This window comes from Eucalyptus grandis, chromosome 2 (assembly GCF_016545825.1).
Source record: "Eucalyptus grandis isolate ANBG69807.140 chromosome 2, ASM1654582v1, whole genome shotgun sequence".
Taxonomy (NCBI): domain Eukaryota; kingdom Viridiplantae; phylum Streptophyta; class Magnoliopsida; order Myrtales; family Myrtaceae; genus Eucalyptus; species Eucalyptus grandis.
Window position 1 is genome coordinate 54,741,551 of NC_052613.1, and position 22,462 is coordinate 54,764,012.

The 22,462-nt window shown below is 40.1% G+C and overlaps 2 protein-coding genes and 1 pseudogene across 2 annotated transcripts; 1 reads left to right on the top strand and 2 right to left on the bottom strand.

Moving 5' to 3' along the window:
* Positions 1 to 403: 403 nt before the first annotated feature.
* LOC104433830 lies at positions 404 to 6,529 on the bottom strand. Its single transcript, XM_039306189.1, is given in 13 exon segments — positions 404 to 1,265; positions 1,395 to 1,484; positions 1,689 to 1,794; positions 2,326 to 2,519; positions 2,758 to 2,968; positions 3,277 to 3,352; positions 3,474 to 3,544; positions 3,814 to 3,909; positions 4,261 to 4,332; positions 4,786 to 4,885; positions 4,887 to 4,942; positions 5,041 to 5,243; positions 5,896 to 6,529. Coding segments are annotated over 13 exon segments (2,532 nt in total). The 5' UTR covers positions 6,407 to 6,529; the 3' UTR covers positions 404 to 519.
* A 4,654-nt stretch (positions 6,530 to 11,183) lies between these two features.
* LOC104435691 lies at positions 11,184 to 13,398 on the top strand (annotated as a pseudogene).
* A 580-nt stretch (positions 13,399 to 13,978) lies between these two features.
* Positions 13,979 to 20,943, bottom strand: LOC104433829. Its single transcript, XM_010046705.3, has 12 exons — positions 19,343 to 20,943; positions 18,542 to 18,744; positions 18,244 to 18,441; positions 17,719 to 17,790; positions 17,272 to 17,367; positions 16,934 to 17,013; positions 16,734 to 16,809; positions 16,215 to 16,425; positions 15,777 to 15,970; positions 15,327 to 15,432; positions 15,035 to 15,124; positions 13,979 to 14,913 (listed from the first exon to the last, which is right to left on the bottom strand). The coding sequence occupies exons 1-12, from the start codon at positions 19,851 to 19,853 to the stop codon at positions 14,168 to 14,170; spliced, it is 2,583 nt and encodes an 860-aa protein (XP_010045007.2). The 5' UTR covers positions 19,854 to 20,943; the 3' UTR covers positions 13,979 to 14,167.
* Positions 20,944 to 22,462: the final 1,519 nt, after the last annotated feature.

Sequence of the window (22,462 nt, forward strand, 5' to 3'; positions counted from 1 at the left end):
TGGTGAAGTCACTTGGACATGAACATCTTTCCTACCGATGCGACGGCTTCAAATTTGATGTTGGGTATGACCGGTTTGTTAGTTTCGCGTTCAGATCTCTACATGCTTCGATTGTGGTTGCAAAAATCAGGGACCAGAAAATTGGGGAATGGCATTACCCTATTTGGAACAACTAAATTTTCGATGCACTTATTGCAATCAATACGAGGAAAATCTGTGAAATATGAAACCTAAAGTTTTCTTTATCAGGTCCTTTAACGAGTGCACCCAACTCAAATCGCATTGGCATAGTCGTGGCTTAGGCTTGGATCCAAAAAAGGAAAAGAAGCAGACGCGAATGCCAAACAGAGTGGCCTTATGGAGTTTCCGACCAGAAATTTGCAGAAAAGCAAACAGGGTGCAATTACATTAACCTTGCTTTTTTTGGTTGCATAAACTGCAGTTTGATCATTCTGATCTGAAAATCCTAACCAAGCATTCTTCTGTTTATTCTGAGGTACTTCTATACAAACCAATCTTTCAAGACTGGATGTCGAAATAAACGGTGTACGATTCATCTCTCAAGCTCATCAACGGCACCAAAAGGAAGCTCCGCTTTTCGCCCCTCGCCACGAAGCTCATAGGATGGTAAAAGCTTAGGGCGTCTCCCACCGTAAAGCTGCTCGCTTCGTTGAACTTACTGTCTGAGGAATCCGAGACGCAACCCAGCTTCACGCTGGAACCCTCGTCGTAATTCAACCCCGTGTATATGTAGCAACCTTCATGGCTTTCCGACTCCAAGGACACAGTCTCGGCCTTCCCGTCCAGTCCTGCAACCACACGGAAGAGGGACAAGCTGCCCTCGCTTGATCCCTCAACTGCAAGGCCCTTATCTTTCCCTTTTTCCACTACCACCATTCCGGGAAGGTCGAATGGTTCGAGCATGACCGATTTCCCGATCATGCCCCCTCGTGACCTGATTCCTAAAGCGGTGGATTCTTTGGAGACGAGTCTGAAGGTGGCGTGGACTGCCGAATCAGTGCCTGGCTCAGGAGACTTCTCCATTGTGATGGATTGGTTCGTGTTGGTCAGGAAATATGACAAATCACCTGATTCTTGCGAAAGAGAGAGCAGCTGAGAACTGTAAGAATCCGGAATGGGAGTTATCCAATCGGACAGAGGAGCATCTGGCTCAGCTTTGATTTCCCAGTCTCCGCTCGTCAGCCCCGCAAGAAGATAAGGCCCATAGAGTATCGCGTGAACGGAAGCATACTCGGATCGGTCATCTGGACATTAGTTTAATGCGAACTTTTCAGCTTCACATTAAAATACCTAAAGATGCTGCTAAGAAAAAGCTCCCGACTGCCGAAGCATATGCCCCGCAAGCAATGGGAGGCTTGGAGCCGTGACAGTACCTTTGATAGCCTCTGTCCACAGACGGGGGGGAAACTGAAGGGTCAGCTTGTCACTGGGGCTCCATTTTCCCTTCGTGACGAGAAAATTACCTGCACCAACCAACCGGATCAATTCTGCAGAACTGTTAATCTCCATTAACTAATTTCTCAAGTCGATGCTCTCAATTGACCGATTAATAAAAGAAAAGACGAGTTGCAATTTCAAAAGGAAAATGCCATGTCGAGCAATAAAAACCTAAGAAACGAATTTCAATCAAATGGGTGCTGCACACACACGAAGAACACTAAACGCACCTGGAGCTGGTAGATCCAAACTATTTCCATTTAATTCTGCTTTGGCACCAGCTGAAGACATCCAAGTCGGTATTCGGAAATTCAGGGTAGACAACTGCCCTGCTGTCTGAAATAAGTAGAAGCAGAGGAGAAACAATAAGACACCAAACACTGCCAAAAGAACACCAGAATCCAAAATATACTAATCTCACGTGTTACTAGAATTAGATGTTTTCATACTAGTTTCAGGAGATGCTACACATGATTTAAGGAAGATTTCGATTTTGCGTATTCAGGGTCGATAATTTATTTTATTGTCATGCGATAGCTTTAATATGGGACTAATGATTGAAGCTAGTTTGCTTCCGAAATGTGAATGCAACCAATTAACTTCACACAGCTTAGTGAGCATAATGCAATCATTCTTTTATTTATCTACTTTCAGCATCATCAATATGCAGATGGGAAAATAAGAGGAGGTCGCATCTTGTGGCCATTAGCCAATGCGGATGCTTTGCAGTAAAGAGTGACGCAACAGATTTAAAGTCGTTGCAACATAAGCACAAGACCATTTAAGTTGATTATATCTAAAGGAAAAGACAATGGAAAGGCCAGTAAAATTCTGCCCGCCCATCATGCATTGACCAGGAAGAAGCACCTTCAACGAAAAAGTAATTGTTGCTTGAAGATAAGGATCCCACGATGACAGAGGACCGATTTTTTGATTGATCACAGTCCCCCCTGCTTTCCAGTTGAGTGAACTCGATACATATTGAATTATGTAAAGACCGGGAACTTCTCCTTGCTCTTCAAAATATATAGAGTCTCCCAATTTCGAAAACAACTCAATTCCTTCAAACACAAAGAAAGAAAAGGATCATGTGATGGACAAACTCTGCAATACAACACATCATGTCAAGCCTATAATACTTGGTAGGAAAACTGCACAATAAAATGTGGCTAATTCCTGAAAAAAGAACCAAAGAAAATTGGGAAACAACTTCAATAAAGAGTGATATTCAACAAATCATGACATCCACAGACTCCATGTTACTGAATAAATGAGCACTCGAGGGGTGTTCGATCAGACCTGTCCCATAGCAGCACCAGAAGGAGTCAAACTGAGTTCCCCATTTATGAAAGCTTCTGGCCTTGGACACCCCATGACCCAAAGGAAGCATGTAGATCATGACACCAGGTTCAGTCCCTCTCTGAATACTTAGCACGCCATTTGTCAATGCTCGCTCATAATAATCTGCGTATGCAACTTCTTTTGTCCATCTAAACAAGTTGCGACTCACCTATAGACCAAGCTCAGCAGATGCAAAAAAGTCGGTCAACAAATAGACTTGTATAACTAAGCGAACGGTGCCATCACTTAGTATGGATTAAGAGGTTTAAGACAAACAATTAGACGTAATCTAAGTCATAGTTAATTAGCTTTGTACCAATAGTAGAAATTAGATCAGGACTTTGACATATTGCAACTTCTGAAGTATTTCGTAAAATGCCGTGTCAAATTTCCATTGCATAGTCGAGAGAGAAAATATATCCTGACTAAATCACTTCCCTAGGAGACCAAGTATGGTGTTAAGGAGTACTCAATCACCTTCAGCATGTTATATGTGGTGCATGATTCCTCATTTTCCACTCGAAGAGTGGTCGCTAAACGCTTTGCGTCCGTCCTGTCAGACCAACAAATAAAGAGGATTACCATGATGAGACGCACACACATACGCACGCGCTATATATATGTATACACATATTAAACTTGAATATAATTCTCCTTCAGAATTTAATATATACCAGAATTCCCCGAGCGATGTGCCACCTGTTGCATAGCTGTGGGAGGAGTTCACAATGTCCATGAAGAATGTCTACAGTCTGGTGTAAGAAGTTGCCAAAAAGCCGTTAGACAAAACATTGGAAACCTCAAAAGATAAGATGTATAGCCATTGAGAGCGTGGAAATACATCTAGGTTAAAGACGTAGTCATATCACAAAGCAAATCTCGTAAAAAGCCAGCCTTCTCTGAGAAAACAAGAAGGCCGCTAAGATGTGGAAGACACAGTGTTCTTTGCAGTCTTTTCATAAATAAAAATTCCGTTTCATGCTATCCTACAATTTGGAAATCAAAATATGTTACCTTGTATAGCGGGTCACCAGTAACTTCATAACGCATCTGGGCTCCAACGACAACTGGGATATGAGTGTTCGCATGAAAACCAGCTATGTCGTCGGCCTGCAGGTCAAACAAGATAACTTTTGCGAAGCTTTTACATATTGTACAGAGCATGGAACCAAATTTTCAAAAGCATAAAAAAAGAGAGAATCAACGTAGGAGATACTAAGAAGCAACAAACAGACACATGCAAAGAAGGTAACTTGGAAATACACACATATGTCCTCATTTACAGCAATTCCTTGCAGGTTTGCACCATCGGTTAAAAATCTGACTTAGAGGACTCGTCCAACTTTAAATATTCCTGTCTGAACCTTGAAAAACATTATAGCACTTGAAAAAATGACACATATTCTCTAAAGACTCAGAGTAGCATGATGAGAACACTAAAGAAACAAAAATGGTTTTTACCTGCACAGCAAGCAATCCTAAAAAGCAAGGTTTATCAAAGAGATGAGCCAAGAACAGATGCTTGGTATCGTTCTGCAACAAAAAAAGTAGAAGCACAAAGTCAGGAATTTTGAGATAGGTGACACGCTACAGTACAATGAAGAGGGTTCACCAAGCAAAACCTTTCTAATTTAAAAATATGCAGGAACCTCTCAATAGATGTTAATATTTGATGGCAATTTCCTCTTTAAATGCAGAGAAAGAACATTTCTCTACTCACTCACATTAGCCATTGCAAAAAAAAAAAAATTTCCTCCCAAAGAGTATTTGAAAACTCAGATCATCGGGCAAGAAAGAGCATGACTTTCTCAGACAACTAAGGCAACCAATATTGCAAGCTCTGAGAAGGGCATTGGATTGATCTATGACTATCTACTGTATCACCACATAAATTGTTCAGTACAGTTATGTCTCGAATCAACCAAGAGACAACAGCCCGGATCAAGTTCACATGCAGTTACACACAATAACTTGTAGTTCATGTACCGTCATGCTGAATAACTGGTAAAGGACGTCATTCATGCCACCAGTCTCTTCATTGAGTGACAGCCAGTGTCTTTCTATTGAGTAATTTATGATCACATTCAGCCAAAGTTTGCTTGTTGCCAGCAAGTGTATATTGATCCAGAAGACCTGCCATGATCTGTCGAAGTAGATAGCCAAGACGTTACTTTCAAGCTTGCCAGTCTACAATCAAAACAGGGAGTGCGTTCAAAATTTCCAAACACTCAAGAACTGTACCTTGTCAATGGTGTAATATGGAGCCCAGACTGGTTTGATAGCTTCGAAACGATCAAATTGCTCGGATGGGAAAGCCGAAAGATATCCTGTGCCCATTTTCTCTTGACAGGCGGCTAGAGCAGTCACTAATGCAGACATTTTCTCTCCAATACTATCATTGTGAGTGCTTGCCCACATTTGTGCAGTCGCACTCAAATAATGCCCTTCAAAACAGGAAAGCAAGATACTCAAACCATAGTGACAGAAAGATCACGAGCTAAATTCAACTTCTTCATCGTCCAATTTGGATCCTAAGTAATCAATATAGAAGTCCAGTCCAGTAAATGCTCGACAACCAGATGGTCCTAAAAACGACGAACTTCTCTAGTTTTGCACTTAATGAATAAATGACGCCACATCATGAGAATATGTTATTCTAAGTAAGATCCTCAGCCTGTATAGCGCTCTCTAGATTATATTAGGGGAGACAAATCAGAGCAAACACCAAAATTTCAATGATCCAATGATATTCAAATATCATGCTACCTTGTCCACTTATTGCTACTGAAACAAAGCCTGTTCCTTTTGAGACTGACGTGAAAATCATCACCAAAAAAAAAGAAAAAAACATAATTGTTACTAAGTGCATGATAGAGATGGAATCGTGCCAAAAACATAATTCAGCCAAGGAACAGGAACCCTTCATGCTGGAGAGAGGAGATCATCCGTTCATGACGTATGATGTGTTCCAGAACAAGCACATCAATTGACTATAGCGACACAATGACTAATTAGTTCAACGATTAACCAGTTCAACGACAAATGGGAATAACAATAAATATCAAAAGAACTAAAGTAATAAGGAACCAAACTAACCTACAAAGTGACCCCGGAGCTCGCAAGTCGGCTCCTCCCAGCCACCATATGCCTTTCCTTGTGTCGGTAAACCTGCCGTTTTCCTAAAGCTCCACACCAAACTATCCACATCCAACAACAGTAAGTATTCTAGGTTTGTCTGCTGCGCCCGCCATTGAACTGAACTCGGATCCAATCTCACATCATGCAACGATACTTCCTTAAGGAACTCCCCTGCTGAATTGGACCCAGCAGAATTCTTCAATTTCCGGTACGTCGTTATCCATTCAAATTCCTGTTCTCCTTTTGACATCTTTCTTGGTTGCAAGTTGGACCAAGCCGTCTCGTCCGTTGGAATCAAATGGTAGTGTGAGAACATCTCCTCTCTCCATGACTCATTGTTTGATGCTAAGAGCTCGTATCTAAGAGTGTGTGATGAAAGCTGAGTAGGAGAGTGGGTACACTCCTTACCCAAAGCAACATTAATCAAAACAAGCAAGATTAACAACCAAAACAAATAAGAAGCCTTCATTCTTTTGGCACTACACTGGATTGTATTATGCAAAATTAAGCTCTGAAGAACCACACGGAGCAGACAATCTGGCAATTTATATAGCGTTTGTAGTGAAAGATGAGGGTAGATGAGAACCACGATTTTGGAAACAAAAATGGGATTAAAGCACAATTAGATAATAATAAAAAAATTTAAAAAGAAGAAGAAGAAGAAGTGCCTTTAAAAAGTCTAGGAAAAAAAACTGATTACTCATTTTAGAGAAATTATGTGATTAAAAAAATTATAATTAAAAAAAAAAATTATTTGAGGTGGTATTTTTTGGCATTAAAGTAATAATTTTTTCATTAAAATTGACACGATCACTTTTAAAAACAATTGACATTGAAATGATTTTTTTTACAATGGCTGGCACTGAAATAATCACTTCTTAACTTGTTTAAATGACATCATTTAGGGGCTTTTTTGACATTGAAGTGATTATTTTTTATTAAAATTGACATTGAAGTGATCACTTTTTAACCATTGAAATAATCATTTTTTTACAACGATTAACATTGAAGTAATTACTTTTTAACTTTTCTACATGACATCCTTTAGAGATTATACGTTGACCGGACACACTGCCAAACCACATAAGATTGGAGAATTAATAAAATATTATCACATCAGATTTCCGACAACTCATATCAAATTGATACTTAATTTATTGTTTCTTGTTTTAAAAGTGACATTTAAGTGAGCCCGTGAAAAGTTAACTCAACTCGGAATTAATACCTAAATGATTTTTTTTAAGTAATAATTAAGTGAGTCCGCGAAATGTTGAGTGATTAAAGTAAGCTCTGTATACAATTTAAGGCATTTGTAGTTGCTTCTCCTAAAATTCTGGAATTACCCAGAATGGAAAAGGCTAAACATTGGGCAATATGAAGAAGATACGTTTCACCGAAGGGGATTTATTTCTATTAGCAGAAATCAAAGAGGGACGGGAAATCTTTAACACAAAAAGAGGGAAACTTTGGATATAATTAGATAAAGAGGCGACAGAAAGGACGCGCTTTTCTGCTGTGGACTTGAGCAAAGCAGCAAAAATGACAGAAATAGCAAGAACAGTGGAACGAATATCACTGGATGCTCTATATATATCAGGAGATACATAAGAGAGAGAGAGAGAGAGAGACTTTAACTGAAGCAATAAAGATGAGCAAAACCCACCTTGCGAAATCATGGAATTAGTAACTAACTTGATAAACAAGCCAAAACATAGTGGGGGTGGGAAGCGGGTGTACCGACAATAATAATAATTAAATTTGTATCAGCAGAAAGCGAGGATATTAACAAGAGATATACGTCCAGTAGGCGTATCCCGAAACAGAGACTGAACGAATCACAGAGAGAGAGAGAGAGAGAGAGAGAGGAGGTAGGGAGGAGGATGGGGACAGGGGAGAATCACGGATACTTCGTCGGTTTCCCCGGTGGTGGGTGGGGTTTGACCGATGAAATTTGCAGCGACTTTGGAGCTACTTTCTACACGCAGCGAGGAGAGAGAAGCAGAAACAGAACCGGAATCAGCGGTTGTTGATTGGGAACAGAACATGGCTGTGCCATGCCGTTTCGCTTTCACCGAAACTTTTTGGACCCATCATCGGAGAAGCGGCGGTCGCGAGGGATACTTAAGGTGGGTCACACCATTTTCGGTGATGGGTCGAACCCGCCGTGCCCGATGGTTTCCTCCGCCACTCTCGCTGATGGGTTGAACCCGCCGTGCCCGATGGTTTCCTCCGCCACTCTCTCTCTCTCTCTCTCTGAAGGAGGAAGGAGCGCCGGCCAGAGGAAAAAGCCGACCGTAGGGAGAGAAAATGGGAAGCGTGCGACTGCCCTTTTTCTTTCTTTTGTTATAATTTTTATATTTTAATTGTTTTACTAGATTCCGTTGGAGGGCAACTTTCCAGGATTAAAAATCAATTTTGGAAAAATTATACACAAAACGAAGATATATTTCGACTTTAATTGACTACCACTACGCTAAGTCATACTTAGAAAGTGAAAAATTTTGATTAAAACAAGAGCGAGAAAATGAACTTATAGATAGCTATTTGAATATAACAATTCCTTTTAATTTTTCTTTTTGAGAATTTATGAATATATTCATGGGAGTAATATCTAGGAAACGATTTTATTTTCCTAAAAAAGAAAACTGTAATTTAGGAAAAGCGGTTGCTCGAAATTGGGGGGGGTGGAATTTCGATTTAAAGGGTTCCTTCATATTTTGATGGCCCTTGATTTTTAATTCGCATTTTCTTCTATGCATGCGATAATTTTCGAATAGACAATTAGGGAGGGAGAAAAATGAAATGGAACCTATGTTTCTTTTAACTGGCAAGGAGCAAATTATGCACAAGAATTGCGTCTGATCAAGAAATTGATTGTTGAAACCATAAAAATGTATAAAGTGTGACGAAAAAGTAGTGCAAAAATGGGATAATTTAGCTAAGAAGTATTGAGAATCACTTCTCTTTGGTGATAAGTGCTCACTGAATGAAACTTTCCCTCTCAAACTTTCCCAATGTAGACATGCAGAGAAGGGAGCAGCTTTTTTTTTTTTTAATATTTATCACAAAAAAAATTTCGAAACTATTTAATTAGAACTTTTCATAAATATCAAAATTCTTAGTGTTTCGCCAGTTTTGAATCCTACAATGAAATATCTTTCAACAACTGTTGTATTTTGATTTTTACTAAAGGAGACTTAGGTCTTGTGTTAATATTGGACATAACAGGTCAAATGCTAATGAGAATATATATATGTTGAATTCTAATAAGTAGCTTGATCTATACTCACTTGAATATTTTAATGAAAGCCCATTACAATCAAAGTGGTTTGTACAATTTGAAGTTGATTTGACAATACAGAATACTGAAGATAATATTGGGAAGGCACTGCTCCTAATTAGACTTGAGGACGAAATGTCGGAATCTAATCAACAATGTTGGATAATAGAGACAACACCTAGTAGACATTGTTCCTATATGGATATGAGGACTCAATGTCGGAATCTAATTAATGATGTTTGGACTATGATAACAACACTTAGTAAACATTACTCTTGTATAGGTATGAGGACACAACATTGGAATCTAATCAACAATGCTACACCTAGTGGGCACTACTTCTAGATAGGTATGAGGACACAACGTGAAAATTTAATCGACAACACTGGACTGTAGGGCATCATTGAAATCTAATCAACGTCACTACCTAGGATATAAACATTCGTCGAAGTTGAATATACAATGGGAATTTGAAGCTATAGCTAAACTAAACTAAGCTAAGATAAAAGGGCAAGATAAAAGAATTTTGTGTGTTGTTTGGGGACTTCTCTGTTGGATTACCTGCAGTATTTATAGGCTAATTTAATAACCATCAGTGGTCGGTCGCTTCCTCCTTAAAAGTTGCTCCACGTTCTTTGTTGAACTGCCTTATCCATAACTCATTGCCTTCTAACCTTTTGATGATGTTCACATGGCTTGTTTGGTGCCCTTTTAAACATCAATTGTTCTTGCCCAAATTTTTCCGTCAATTCTATCTAAATTATATGTCTTCAACATCTTTGGGCTTGGACACGTGGTAATCAACTGCTTTATCTTCAAATCATGTATCTCTATTTGTAGGTCCATCAAAATCTAGCCCAGGGGCTTTCAAAATCCTTGGCCATCCGTTTCCATGACTACCATGGGCTGGGTTGATGTAAATCACAACCCACACATGACTATGAGAATGATTTTAAATGCTTTAATCCCTTATGATCAACGCATGATAGCAAGGATATTTTTGGTTGTCAACATATCCCCATTTTTAAAAGAAGTAAATTGGAAATTTATTTCTTTTAAAGGAGAGACCTCGTTTTGCGAGCAATTCACTATGGATGATCATCATACCTTTTTGTTCTTTGATATATCCACAGCCGATACGGATCAACAACTCATGTTGTTTCTTGACACGCTGCTTCAACTTTTAGCGGATATCATTTATTTTTGAATCATCGTCTTCTACTTCGAGTAGAAGGATACATCTCATTGTCTTTTTCTTTATATTCTTTTGTCTTCTTCCTCTTTTTTTTTGGTGGCTCCCACCACTTCTTTTTGACTTGGTCCAAAATCTCAAGTTTTATAAAAGCGATTATGAGGTATATATGTGATATCCGTAGATTAAATAATTCAAGGTATTTATTACTAGGCCTCACGGTTTTATGCTTTGGCATATAGACAGGCACCTTCCCAAGAGGTCACCCATCGTGGTAGTGTCCTAGCTTGACTCACTTAACTTTAGAGTTCCAAAGTAAAGCTTGTTGTTACATCAAAATGCGCTTTTGTGAGTTAATTCCAATTTTCACATTTATATCTCAAAATCGCTCCCATCTTGTTTTGTGCATAGTTTGGTTCATTCCTTCTCCCCTTTGTCATCATAGAAGCCTGTTAGAAGTCGCTCCTTATTCAGGCCCTCTAACTTCAACAGCTACTATATGGTATCAGAGTGAATCGTCTCCAATAGGTGTGTGGTTCAGGGACGAATCAGACATAAGTTGATGGGCTTGTATCAATTCGGTCTGGGCTAGAGGGCTTGAACAAGGAGTGACTTTTGGCAAACTTTTAGGATGGCGAATGAGATAGGAGAAGAGCGGTTCTAAGATATATATGTGAAAATTGGAATTAATTTATGAAGGCACCCTTTGACTTAACAGCAAGTTTTACTTTGAAATTCCAAAGTTAAGCAAGCTTGGCCTAGAGCACTACAAGGATGGGTAGATACTATTTGTTTGTATGTCAAATGATAAAATTGTGAGGCTTGCTAAGGGACGGGCCAAAGCAAATAATATTTCGAGTAAGTTAATCTAGGGATATTACATTAAGAACCACTTGTCGGGTGAGATACCAATGGACATTGAGATGCTAATGCAGCTAGTGGTACTCAATGTGGCGGATAACATGATAACGAGTCAGAGCCTTAGCTCCCTAATGGGCCTGTCAAGCTTGATGCACCTTGACTTGAGTAATAACGGTATCTCAGGTCCGTTGCCATTAGATTTTGGAATGCTGAGGATGTTGAACCGAGCCCTTTTGAGTGGTGTAAGAAATAAAGGTTAAGGAAGAATTGCCTAATCTCTTGATGCACAACAAACGAATTACTCGGGAATATATATGGAATCACTAGCGAGTAATGGACGAATTTACAACTTCATGATACTCCAAATACAATCACAAGGAAGGTATTCTCATTCTACAACATTGATGTTGATCGTCTTTTCAAAGTAGTAATAGATACCTTTTGGGTGTTATTTTTGATGGAGAGGAGACTGTGTATTTTTTTTGTATGTTCTTTTCTGTATATAGGTTACATTATGAGGAAGTTCGTATGACTTCCCTCAAGAGACAACCGCTCGCAGCGCCTCTCAAGCACACCCCATCATGGATGAAGCGATGTTTCTTGAGCACACCCTATCATGGGTGAACTATGGTAATATAATAAGTGAGAACCAAATTGCCGGGTCGATCCCCGTTTCCATATCCCAAATATACTGGTTAGCAGATCTCGATTTTTCCTCAAGCCGGTTCTCTGGCCAAATCCTGCCTTCGCTCAGTAAAATGCCGGTCCTCCCCAGACTGAACCTGGATTACGATCAAATCCGGGGGGCGATCCAGCCTGATCAACTTGGTGGTGAGCAACTTGAACTTAAGCAGGAACTCCATCTAGGGCCCGATACCCGACGTGTACGGGCTGAGGCCGTACTTCACGGTGCTGGACCTTTCGTACAACAACCTGCGGGGGCCAATCCCAAATTCAACATCAGGCGCAACGTGCATCGGGCACATGGACTTGAGCCACAGGCGTATTCCGGTGGGGTCGCCCTTCGACCACCTCGAAGCGTCGTTGTTCCAGTCTATGAAGCACGGACACTCTCCGACCCCGTGCGTGTCCGACACTCCGACACGCGTGTCCGACACGCTCCGACACGTTCCGACACGCTCCGACACGCGGGCGGTCAACGCGAGTCGGAAAACCGACACGCGGTCAACTATTTCCGACACGCTCCGACACGCGAGTCGGAAATTCCGACACGTGACTCCGACACGCACGGGGTTATTTTTATAAATTTTCAAAACTTCTGGGGTCTAAATATAAATATATGAAAAAAAATATAAAAAAAATATAAAAATAAAAGCTAAACTTCAATCACGCACGGGGTCTGGAGAGTGGAGACTCTGGACTCTTCTCTTCAGTCTTCATGGGAAGTAGCTGTTGGAGGTGAAGGGGCTAGGCGAGGCGCTTCTTATTTGTATATTTTGTATTAACAATTTACGCATTGTGTCAAATCCGAGTATTACATTGATGCTTATTAGGAGAACTGGGATTGCTGAATTGTTGCTTGCAATTATGGTAGAAGGATACATGGACAAGAGTAAGGGAAATTCTGAAACCTAACAATGATCCAAAGATTAAGGCGGAGTTGAATTTGCTAGGCATTATAAAAATGATTTCAAATGGGAAGAGTTCTTATTTGCTGCTCTGCACCAAGTAGGATTTACCTTGAGTGAACGGACTGATTTTTGTCATTTTTATGTATTGAGCGCTCTATTTTGAATAAGTCATCTATGAAGTAAGTGGCATCAAAATTGAAAACCTGAAGGGCATATCGGTTTTGATATGATTTTTCTCTATTTTTATTTCCTTTCCACTTTTGATATGATATTAACAAATGTAGGATTATTGTTTTTAGTATAGATTAATTCTAGGCTCTTTTTAATATTATTATTTAGTTATTTATGCATTTTTATATAAAAATATTTATTTAATATTTAACGTGTCGGAACGTGTCGGAATTCTATATTTTTTGAGAAATGACGTGTCGCGTGTCGCGTGTCGCGTCGTGTCGCGTGTCACGTGTCGCGTGTCGGTGCTACATAGGTTCCAGTACGACCACTGCCTCTGCGGGAAGCCACTAAAGGCATGTTAGGGCAATAATGAGAATCTGGGCTGCTATCTAGTGGGAACAGGGAAGATGGATTGAGCACAAGATGTCGGTGAGATGATGTGATGATGCTTGTATGATTGGGTGTTAAATTACGTCGTTAATTGGGGGTATGAAGATCTTCGTGCACGTAAATGCTGCATGAAACTAATAATAGCGATGATGGTTTTAGCGGAGGTTGTCGCCTAACTCGTGGGAACCACTGCAATTACTTGATAATGCAATGGCCAATACATGGTGAAGTCACTTGGACATGGACATAATTTGTACCGACGCGACGGCTTCAAATTTGATGTTGGGCATTGCCGGTTTGTTGGTTTTGCATTCAGATCACGACACGCTTCAATTGTGGTTGCAAAAATCAGGGACTGGAGAATTTGGGAATGGCTTTATCTTATTAGGAACAGCTTGATTTTTGATGCACTTATAACGATCAATACGAGGAAAATCTGTGAACTATAAAACCTAGAGTTTTCTTTATCAGGTCGTTTAACAAGTGCACCCAACTCAAATCGCATTGGCATAGTCGTGGCTTAGGCTCGGATCCAAAAAAGGGAAAGAAGCAGACGCGAATGCCAAACAGAGTGGCCATATCGAGTTTCTGACCAGAAATTTGCAGAGAAGCAAACAGAGTGTAATTACATCAACCTCGCTTTAATTGGTTGTATAAACCGCAGTTTGATCATTATTGTCTGAAAATCCTAACCAAGCATTCTTCTGTTTGTTCCAAGGTACTTCTATACAAACCAATCTTTCAAGACTGGATGTCGAAATAGACGGTGTACGATTCATCTCTCAAGCTCATCAATGGAACCAAAAGGAAGCTCCTCTTTTCACCCTTCGTCACGAAGCTCATGGGATGGTACGAGCTTATGGCGTCTCCCGGCGTAAAGCTGCTCGCTTCGTTGAACTTACTGTCTGAGGAATCCGAGACGCAACCCAACTTCACACTGGAACCCTTGTCGTAATTCAACCCCGTGTATATGTAGCAACCTTCATGGCTTTCTGACTCCAAGGACACAGTCTCGGCCTTCCCGTCCAGTCCTGCAACCACACGGAAGAGGGACAAGCTGCCCTCGCTTGATCCCTCAACTACGAGGCCGTTATCTTTCCCTTTTTCTGCTACCACCATTCCAGGAAGGTCGAATGGTTCGAGCATGACCGATTTCCCAATCATGCCCCCTCGTGGCCTGATTCCTAAAGCGGTGGGGTCTTTGGAGACAAGTCTGAAGGTGGCGTGGACAGCTGAATCAGTGCCCGGCTCAGGAAACTTCTCCATTGTGATGGATTGGTTCGTGTTGGTCAGGAAATAAGACAAGTTGCCTGATTCTTGCGAAAGAGAGAGCAACTGCGAACTGTAAGAATCCGGAACAGGAGTTATCCAATTGGATAGAGGAACATCTGGCTCGGCTTTGATTTCCCAGTATCCGCTCGTCAGCCCCGCAAGAAGATAAGGCCCATAGAGTATTGCGTGTATAGAAGCATACTCGGATCGGTCATCTGGACATTAGTTTAATGCAAACTTTTCAGCTTGACATGAAAAAACCTAAAGATAATGCTAAGGAAAAGCTCCCGACTGCAGAAGCATATGCCCCGCAAGCAGTGGGAGCCGTGACGGTACCTTGGATAGCCTCTGTCCGCAGACTGAGGGGAAACTGAAGGGTCAGCTTGTCAGTGGGGCTCCATTTCCCCTCTGTGACGAGAAAATTACCTGCACCAACAAACCGGATCAATTCTGCAGAACTCTTGATCTCCACTTACTAATTTCTCGAGTCGAAGCTCTCAATTGACCGATTAATAAAAGAAAAGACAAGTCGCAATTTCAAAAGGAGAATGCCATAGAGCAATAAAAAACTAAGAAACGAATTTCGATCAAACTGGTGCTGCACATGCACGAAGAACACTAAACGCACCCGGAGGTGGTAGATTTAAAGTTTTTCCATTTAATTCTGCTTTGGCACCAGCTGAAGAAACCCAACTCGGTATTCGGAAATTCAGGGTAGACAACTGCCCTGCTGCCTGAAATAAGAAGAAGCAGAGGAGAAACAATAAGACACCAAACACTGCCAAAAGAACACCAGAATCCAAAATAGACTAATCTCACGTGTTAATTGAATTAGATGTATTCACACTGATTTCAGGAGATGCTACACGTGATTTAAGGAAGATTTTAATTTAATACGTCAATAATTGATTTTATTGTCATGCGGATGGTTGGCAGTAAAGAGTGACGAAACAGATTTAAAGTCGTGGCTACATAAGCACAAGACAGAGCAATTAAGTTGATTATATCTAATGGAAAAGACAATGGAAAGGCCGGTAAAATTCCTCCTGCTCCTCATGCATTGGCCAGCTAGAAGTACCTCCGACGAAAAAGTAACTGTTGCTTGAATATAAGGATCCCGCGATGACAGAGGACCAATTTGCTGATTGATCACAGTCCCCCCTGCTCTCCAATTAAGTGAACTCGATACATATTGAATTATGTAAAGACCCGGAACTTCTCCTTGCTCTTCAAAATATATAGAGTCTCCCAATTTCGAAAACGACTCAATTCCTACAGACACAAAGAAAGAAAAAGGATCATTTGATGGACAAAACTCCACAATACAACACATCATGTCGAGCCTCTAATACTTGCTAGTAGGAAAACTGCAGGAGAGAATGTGGCTAAGTCCAAAAATGAACCAAAGAAAGTTGTGGAAACAACTTCAACAAAGAGTGATATTCGACAAATCATGACATCTGCAGACTCCATATTACTGAGAAAATGAGCACTGGAGGGGTGTTCGATCTTAGACCTGTCCCATAGCAGCACCAGAAGGAGTCAAACTGAGTTCCCCATTTATGAAAGCTTCTGGCCTTGGATACCCCTTGACCCAAAGGAAGCATGTAGATCATGACACCAGGCTCAGTCCCTCTCTGAATACTTAGCACGCCATTTGTCAATGCTCGCTCGTAATAATCGGCATATGCAACTTCTTTTGTCCATCTAAACAAGTTGCGACTCACCTATAGACCAAGCTCAGCAGATGCAAAAGAGTCGGTCAACAAATAAACTTGCATAACTAAGCGAATGGTGCCATCACTTAGTATGGATTAAAAGGTTTAAGACAAACAATTAGACGTAATCTAAGTCATAGTTAATTAGCTTTGTACCAATAGTAGAAATTAGATCAGGACTTTGACATATTGCAACTTCTGAAGTATTTCGTAAAATGCCGTGTCAAATTTCCATTGCATAGTCGAGAGAGAAAATATATCCTGACTAAATCACTTCCCTAGGAGACCAAGTATGGTGTTAAGGAGTACTCAATCACCTTCAGCATGTTATATGTGGTGCATGATTCCTCATTTTCCACTCGAAGAGTGGTCGCTAAATGCTTTGGGTCCGTCCTGTCAGACCAACAAATAAAGAGGATTACCGTGATGAGACGCACACACATACGCACGCGCAGATATATATATGTATACGCATATTAAACTTGAATATAATTCTCCCTCAGAATTCAATATATACCAGAATTCCCCGACTGATGTGCCACCTGTTGCATAGCTGTGGGAGGAGTTCATAATGTCCATGAAGAATGTCCCTATAGTCTGATGTAAGAAGTTGCCAAAAAGCCATTAGACAAAACATTGGAAACCTCAAAAGATGTATAACCATTGAAAACGTGGAAATACATCTAGGTTAAACACATAGTTATATCACAAAGCAAATCCTGAAGAAAGCCAGCCTTCTCTGAGAAAACAAGAAGGCCGCTAAGATTTGGAAGTCACAGTGTTCTTTACAATTTTTTTCATAAATAAAAATTCTGTTTCATGCTATTCTACAATTTGAAAATCAAAAAATGTTACCTTGTATAGCGGGTCACCAGTAACTTCAAAACGCATCTGTGCTCCAATAACGATTGGGATATGAGTATTCGCATGAAAACCAGCTATGTCATCGGCCTGCAGGTCAAAAAAGATAACTTCTGTGAAGCTTTTACATATTGTACTGAACATGGAACCAAATTGTCGAAAGCATAGAAAAAGAGAGAATCAACACATGAGATACTAAGAAGCAATGCAGACACATGCAAAAAAGGTTACTTGGAAATACACACATATATGTCCTCATTTATAGCAATCCCTTGCAGGCTTGCACCATCGGTTACAAATCTGACATAGAGGACTCATCCGACTTTAAATATTCCTCTCTGAACCTCGAAAAACATTATAGCACTTGAAAAAATGACACATATTCTCTGAAGACTTGGAGTAGCATGATGAGAACACTAAAGAAACAAAAATGGTTCTTACCTGCACAGCAAGCAATCCTAAAAAGCAAGGTTTATCAAAGAGATGAGCCAAGAACAAATGCTTGGTATCGTTCTGCAACAAAAAAGTAGAAGCACAAAATCAGGATCAAAATCTACAATTTTCGAGATAGGTGACGCGCTACAGTACAATGAAGAGGGTTCACTGAGCAAAACCTTTCTGATTTAAAATATGCGGGAACCTCTCAATATATGTTAATATTTGATAGCCATTTTCTCTTTAAATGCAAAGAAAGAACACTTCTCTACTCACTCACATTAGCCATTGCAAAAAAATAAATTTCCTCAAAGAGTTACTGAAAACTCAGATCATCGGGCAAGAAAGAGCATGACTTTCTCAGACAACTAAAGGCAACCAATATTGCAAACTCTGAGAGGATCGATCTATGACTATCTGGTGTATCACCAGAGCAATTGCTCAATACAGCTATGTCTTGAATCAAGCAAGAGACAATAGCCCAGATCAAGTTCACATGCAGTTACACAGAATAACTTGTAGTTTATATACCGTTACAGTGAATAACTGGTAAAGGACATCATTCATGCCACCAGTCTCTTCGTTGAGCGACAGCCAATGTCTTTCTATAGAGTATGTTCTGATCACATTCTGCACGCGATTGTAGAAGTAATCAGCCATCCATGTAACCATTTTCAAAGCTTGCTTGTTGCCAGCAAGTGTATATTGATCCAGAAGACCCGCCATGATCTGTCGAATTAGATACTCAAGTCGTTACTTTCAAGCTTACCAGACTAGAATCAAAACAGGGAGTGCTGCGTTAAAAATTCCAAACACTTGAGAACTGTACCTTGTGAATGGTGTAATATGGAGCCCAGACTGGTTTGATAGCTTCGAAACGATCAAATTGCTCGGATGGGAAAGCCGAAAGATATCCCGTACCCATTTTCTCTTGACAGGCAGCTAGAGCAGTCACTAATGCAGACATTTTCTCTCCAATACTATCATTGTGAGTGCTTGCCCACATTTTTGCCGTCGCACTCAAATAATGCCCTTCAAAACAGGAAAGCAAGATACTCAAACCATAGTGACAGAAAGATCATGGGCAAAATTCAACTTCATCATCAACCAATTTGGATCCTAAGTAATCAATACAGAAGTCCAGTCCAGCACATGCTCAATAACAAGATGGTCCCGAAAACAACAAACTTCTCTCATTTTGCACTTAAAATGAATAAACGATGCCACATCATGAGAAGATCTTATTCCAAGTAAGAGACAAACCAGAGCAAACACCAAAATTTCAATGATCCAATGATATTCAAATATAATGCTAACTTCTCCACCTATTCCTACTGAAACAAAGCCTGTTCTGTTTGAGACTGACGCCAAAATCATCCCAAAAAACAAAACAAAAAAACATAATTGTCACTAAGATATGACATGGAGATGGCATCGGGCTAAAAACATAATTCAGCCAAGGAACAGGAACCCTTCATGCTGGAGAGAGAAGAGATCATCCATTAATGACGTATGATGTGTTTCAGAACAAGCACATTACTAGACTATAGTGACACAAAGACTAACCAGTTCAACGACAAATGGGAATAACAATATATATCAAAATAACTGAAGTAACAACCAAACTAACCTACAAAGTGACCCCGGAGCTCGCAAGTCGGGGCCTCCCAACCACCATATGCCTTCCCCGGTGTCGGCAAACCCGCCGTTTTCCTAAAGCTCCACACCAAACTATCCACATCCAACAACAGTAAGTATTCTAGGTTTGTCTGCTGCGCCCGCCATTGAACTGAACTCGGATCCAGTCTCACATCATGCAACGATACTTCATTAAGGAACTCCCCTGGTGAGTCAGACCCAGCAGAATTCTTCAATTTCCGGTACGCCATTATCCATTCAAATTCCTGTTCTTCTTTTAACATCTTTCTTGGTAACAAATTGGACCAAGTCGTCTCGTCCGTTGGAGTCAAATGGTAGTGTGAGAACATCTCCTCTCTCCATGACTCATTGTTTGACGCTAAGAGCTCGTATCTAAGAGTGTGTGACGAAAGCTGAGTAGGGATGTTGGTACACTCCTTACACAAAGCACCATTGATCAAAACAAGCAAGATTAACAACCGAAACAAACAAAAAGCCTTCATTCTTTTGGCACTGCACTGGATTGTATCGTGCAGAATCGAGCTCTGAAGAACCACACAGAGCAGATAAACCACAGAGCAGATAATCTGGTAACTTTTATATAGCGTTTGTAGTGAAAGATGAGGGTAGATAAGAACGGCGATTTTGTAAACAAGAATGGGATTAAAGCACAATTAGATAAAAAAAATCCAAAACTACCCGCAAATTAAAAATGGTTAAAATGGGATCAGTGTACAAATTTCTGTATAAAAGTCAGGAATTGCCCAATGTTTCAACGAAGGGGCTGTATTTCTAGTAGCAGAAATCAAAGAGGGACGAGAAATCTTTAACACAAAAAGAGAGAAACTTTGGATAGAATTACATAAAGAGGCAACAGAAAGGACGCGCTTTTCTAAGGTGGATTCGAGCAAAGCAGCAAAAATTACAGAGTTAGCAAGAACAGTGGAACGAATATCACTGGAAGCTCCCACCTCGCGAAATTATCGAATTTAGTAACTAACTTAATAAACAAGCTGAAAAATGGTGGGGTGGGAAGCGAGTGTACTGACAATAATAATAATTCAACTGGTATCAGCAGAAAGCTAGGATATTTATGGGAGGTATATACGTCCAGTTGGCGTAACTCGAAATAGAGACTGAAGGAATCACAGGGAGAGAGAGACAGAGACAGAGAGACAGAGACAGAGAGAGGACAGAGAGAGTGGCAGGAAGGAGGATAGGGACAGGGAAAAATCACGGATACTTCGTCGTTTTCCCCGGTGGTGGGTGGGGTTTGACCAATGAATTTCGCAGCGATTTTCGGACCTATATTCTACACACAGCGAGGAGAGAGAAGCAGAAGCAGGAGCAGAAACAGAGCCGGGAACAGCGGTTGTTGTTTGGGAACAGAACAGGGCTGTGCCATGCCGTTTCGCTCTCTCCGACACTTTTTGGACCCTTCATCGGAGAAGAAGCGGCGGCGGCGAGAGGTGCTCAAGGCGGGTCACACCATTTTCGCTGATGGGTCGAACCCGCCGTGCCTTACGGTTTCCACCGCCGCTCTCTCCGCCCCTCTGAAGGAGGAAGGAGCGCAGGCCAGAGGAAAAAGCCGAACGAAGAGAGAGAAAATCGCAAGCGGGTGACTCCCCTTTCTTTTGTTATAATTTTTATATTTTAAATGTTTTACTGGATTCCGTTGGAGGGCAACTATCAAGGATTAAGAAAAAAATTATGGGAAAATTATACACAAAACGAAGGTATATTTCGATTTAAATTGACTACCGCTACACTAAGTCATACTTAGAAAGTGAAAAACTATGATAAGAACGGGATCGAGAAAATGAAATTATAGATAGTTATTTGAATATAATCATTCCTTTTATTTATCTTTTTGGTTGAAAATTTGTGAATATTTTCGTATTCGTGGGAGAAATGTCTAGGAAACGAATACAAAGAACTTTTAATTTTTCCCAAAAAAGAAACTATATAGTTGAGGAAAAGCGGTTCCTCAAAAGTAGGAGGAAAAGAAACTACAATTGATTTAAAGGGTTTCTTCAAATTTTGATGGCCCTTGATTTTTAATTCACATTTTTGTCTTTACATGGGATGTTTTCAAAAAGACAACTAGGGAGGAAGGAAATAATAAAATGGAACCTATGTTTCTTTTAACTAGCAAGGAGCAAATATGCACATGAATTGCGTTTGATCAATAAATTGATTGTTGAAACGATAAAAATGTATAAAGTGTGATGGAAAAGTCGTGCCGAAATGAGATTATTCAACTTAGACTGAATTGCGTTTGATCAATAAATTGATTGTTGAAACGATAAAAATGTATAAAGTGTGATGGAAAAGTCGTGCCGAAATGAGATTATTCAACTTAGACTGAATTGCGTTTGATCAATAAATTGATTGTTGAAACGATAAAAATGTATAAAGTGTGATGGAAAAGTCGTACCGAAATGAGATTATTGAACTTAGACGCGTTGGAAATCACTTTTTCAAGGCGGTAAATGCTCATCGAATGATTTCCCTCTCAAACTTTCCAGAGGCAAACACATGGAGATGTGAATAGCTTTTCTCATGCAAGGACAACCAAGCAACGCGTATCATGAGTGGACATAACAATTAGACGGGTCAATTAACTTTTGATGGATGTATTTCGAAATTGTCTAATCATGACTTCTCATGGATTTTGAATTTCTACGAAAATAAAAGATCCTCGAGACAAGCCAAGTCCAAGCGCCCATTCAAGCTGAAATGTATAATGAGACCTATACAATGCGCGATATATAATCAAGTAAGAACCCTTGCCTTCAAGCAACAATCACATAGAGAACCCTTGCCTTCAAGCAACACTTACATAGATATTCTCTTCTCTAAGCTAAATAGTTTTTCTTTTCTATTTTTCCTATGTGAGACTTTCTTTTTCCATAATCACGTTGCGAACTCTCTAACAAAATGCATGTTGAGTAATATATATGTTCTCGAAATAATCATTTTGTGATCATTCTCGACAAGTCAATTACCAATGGAAGCATGTTTAGGAGTATTTTAACGTAATGTACATTAAATAATGTAGATGTTAGCAATATATTTGTTTTGTTACGATTCTCAACATGTCCGATTGTCA

What these genes read in the sequence shown, in the direction of transcription:
- LOC104433829 (XM_010046705.3), bottom strand. Translation starts at nt 19,853, where the DNA reads ATGAAGGCTTTTTGTTTGTTTCGGTTGTTAATCTTGCTTGTTTTGATC. An exon ending in CTGGTGCTGCTATGGGACAG is followed by an intron (nt 15,971 to 16,214) that starts GTCTAAGATCGA and finishes TTGTGTCTGTAG; the next exon opens with GAATTGAGTCGTTTTCGAAA. An exon ending in TTTAAATCTACCACCTCCGG is followed by an intron (nt 15,125 to 15,326) that starts GTGCGTTTAGTG and finishes TTGTTGGTGCAG; the next exon opens with GTAATTTTCTCGTCACAGAG.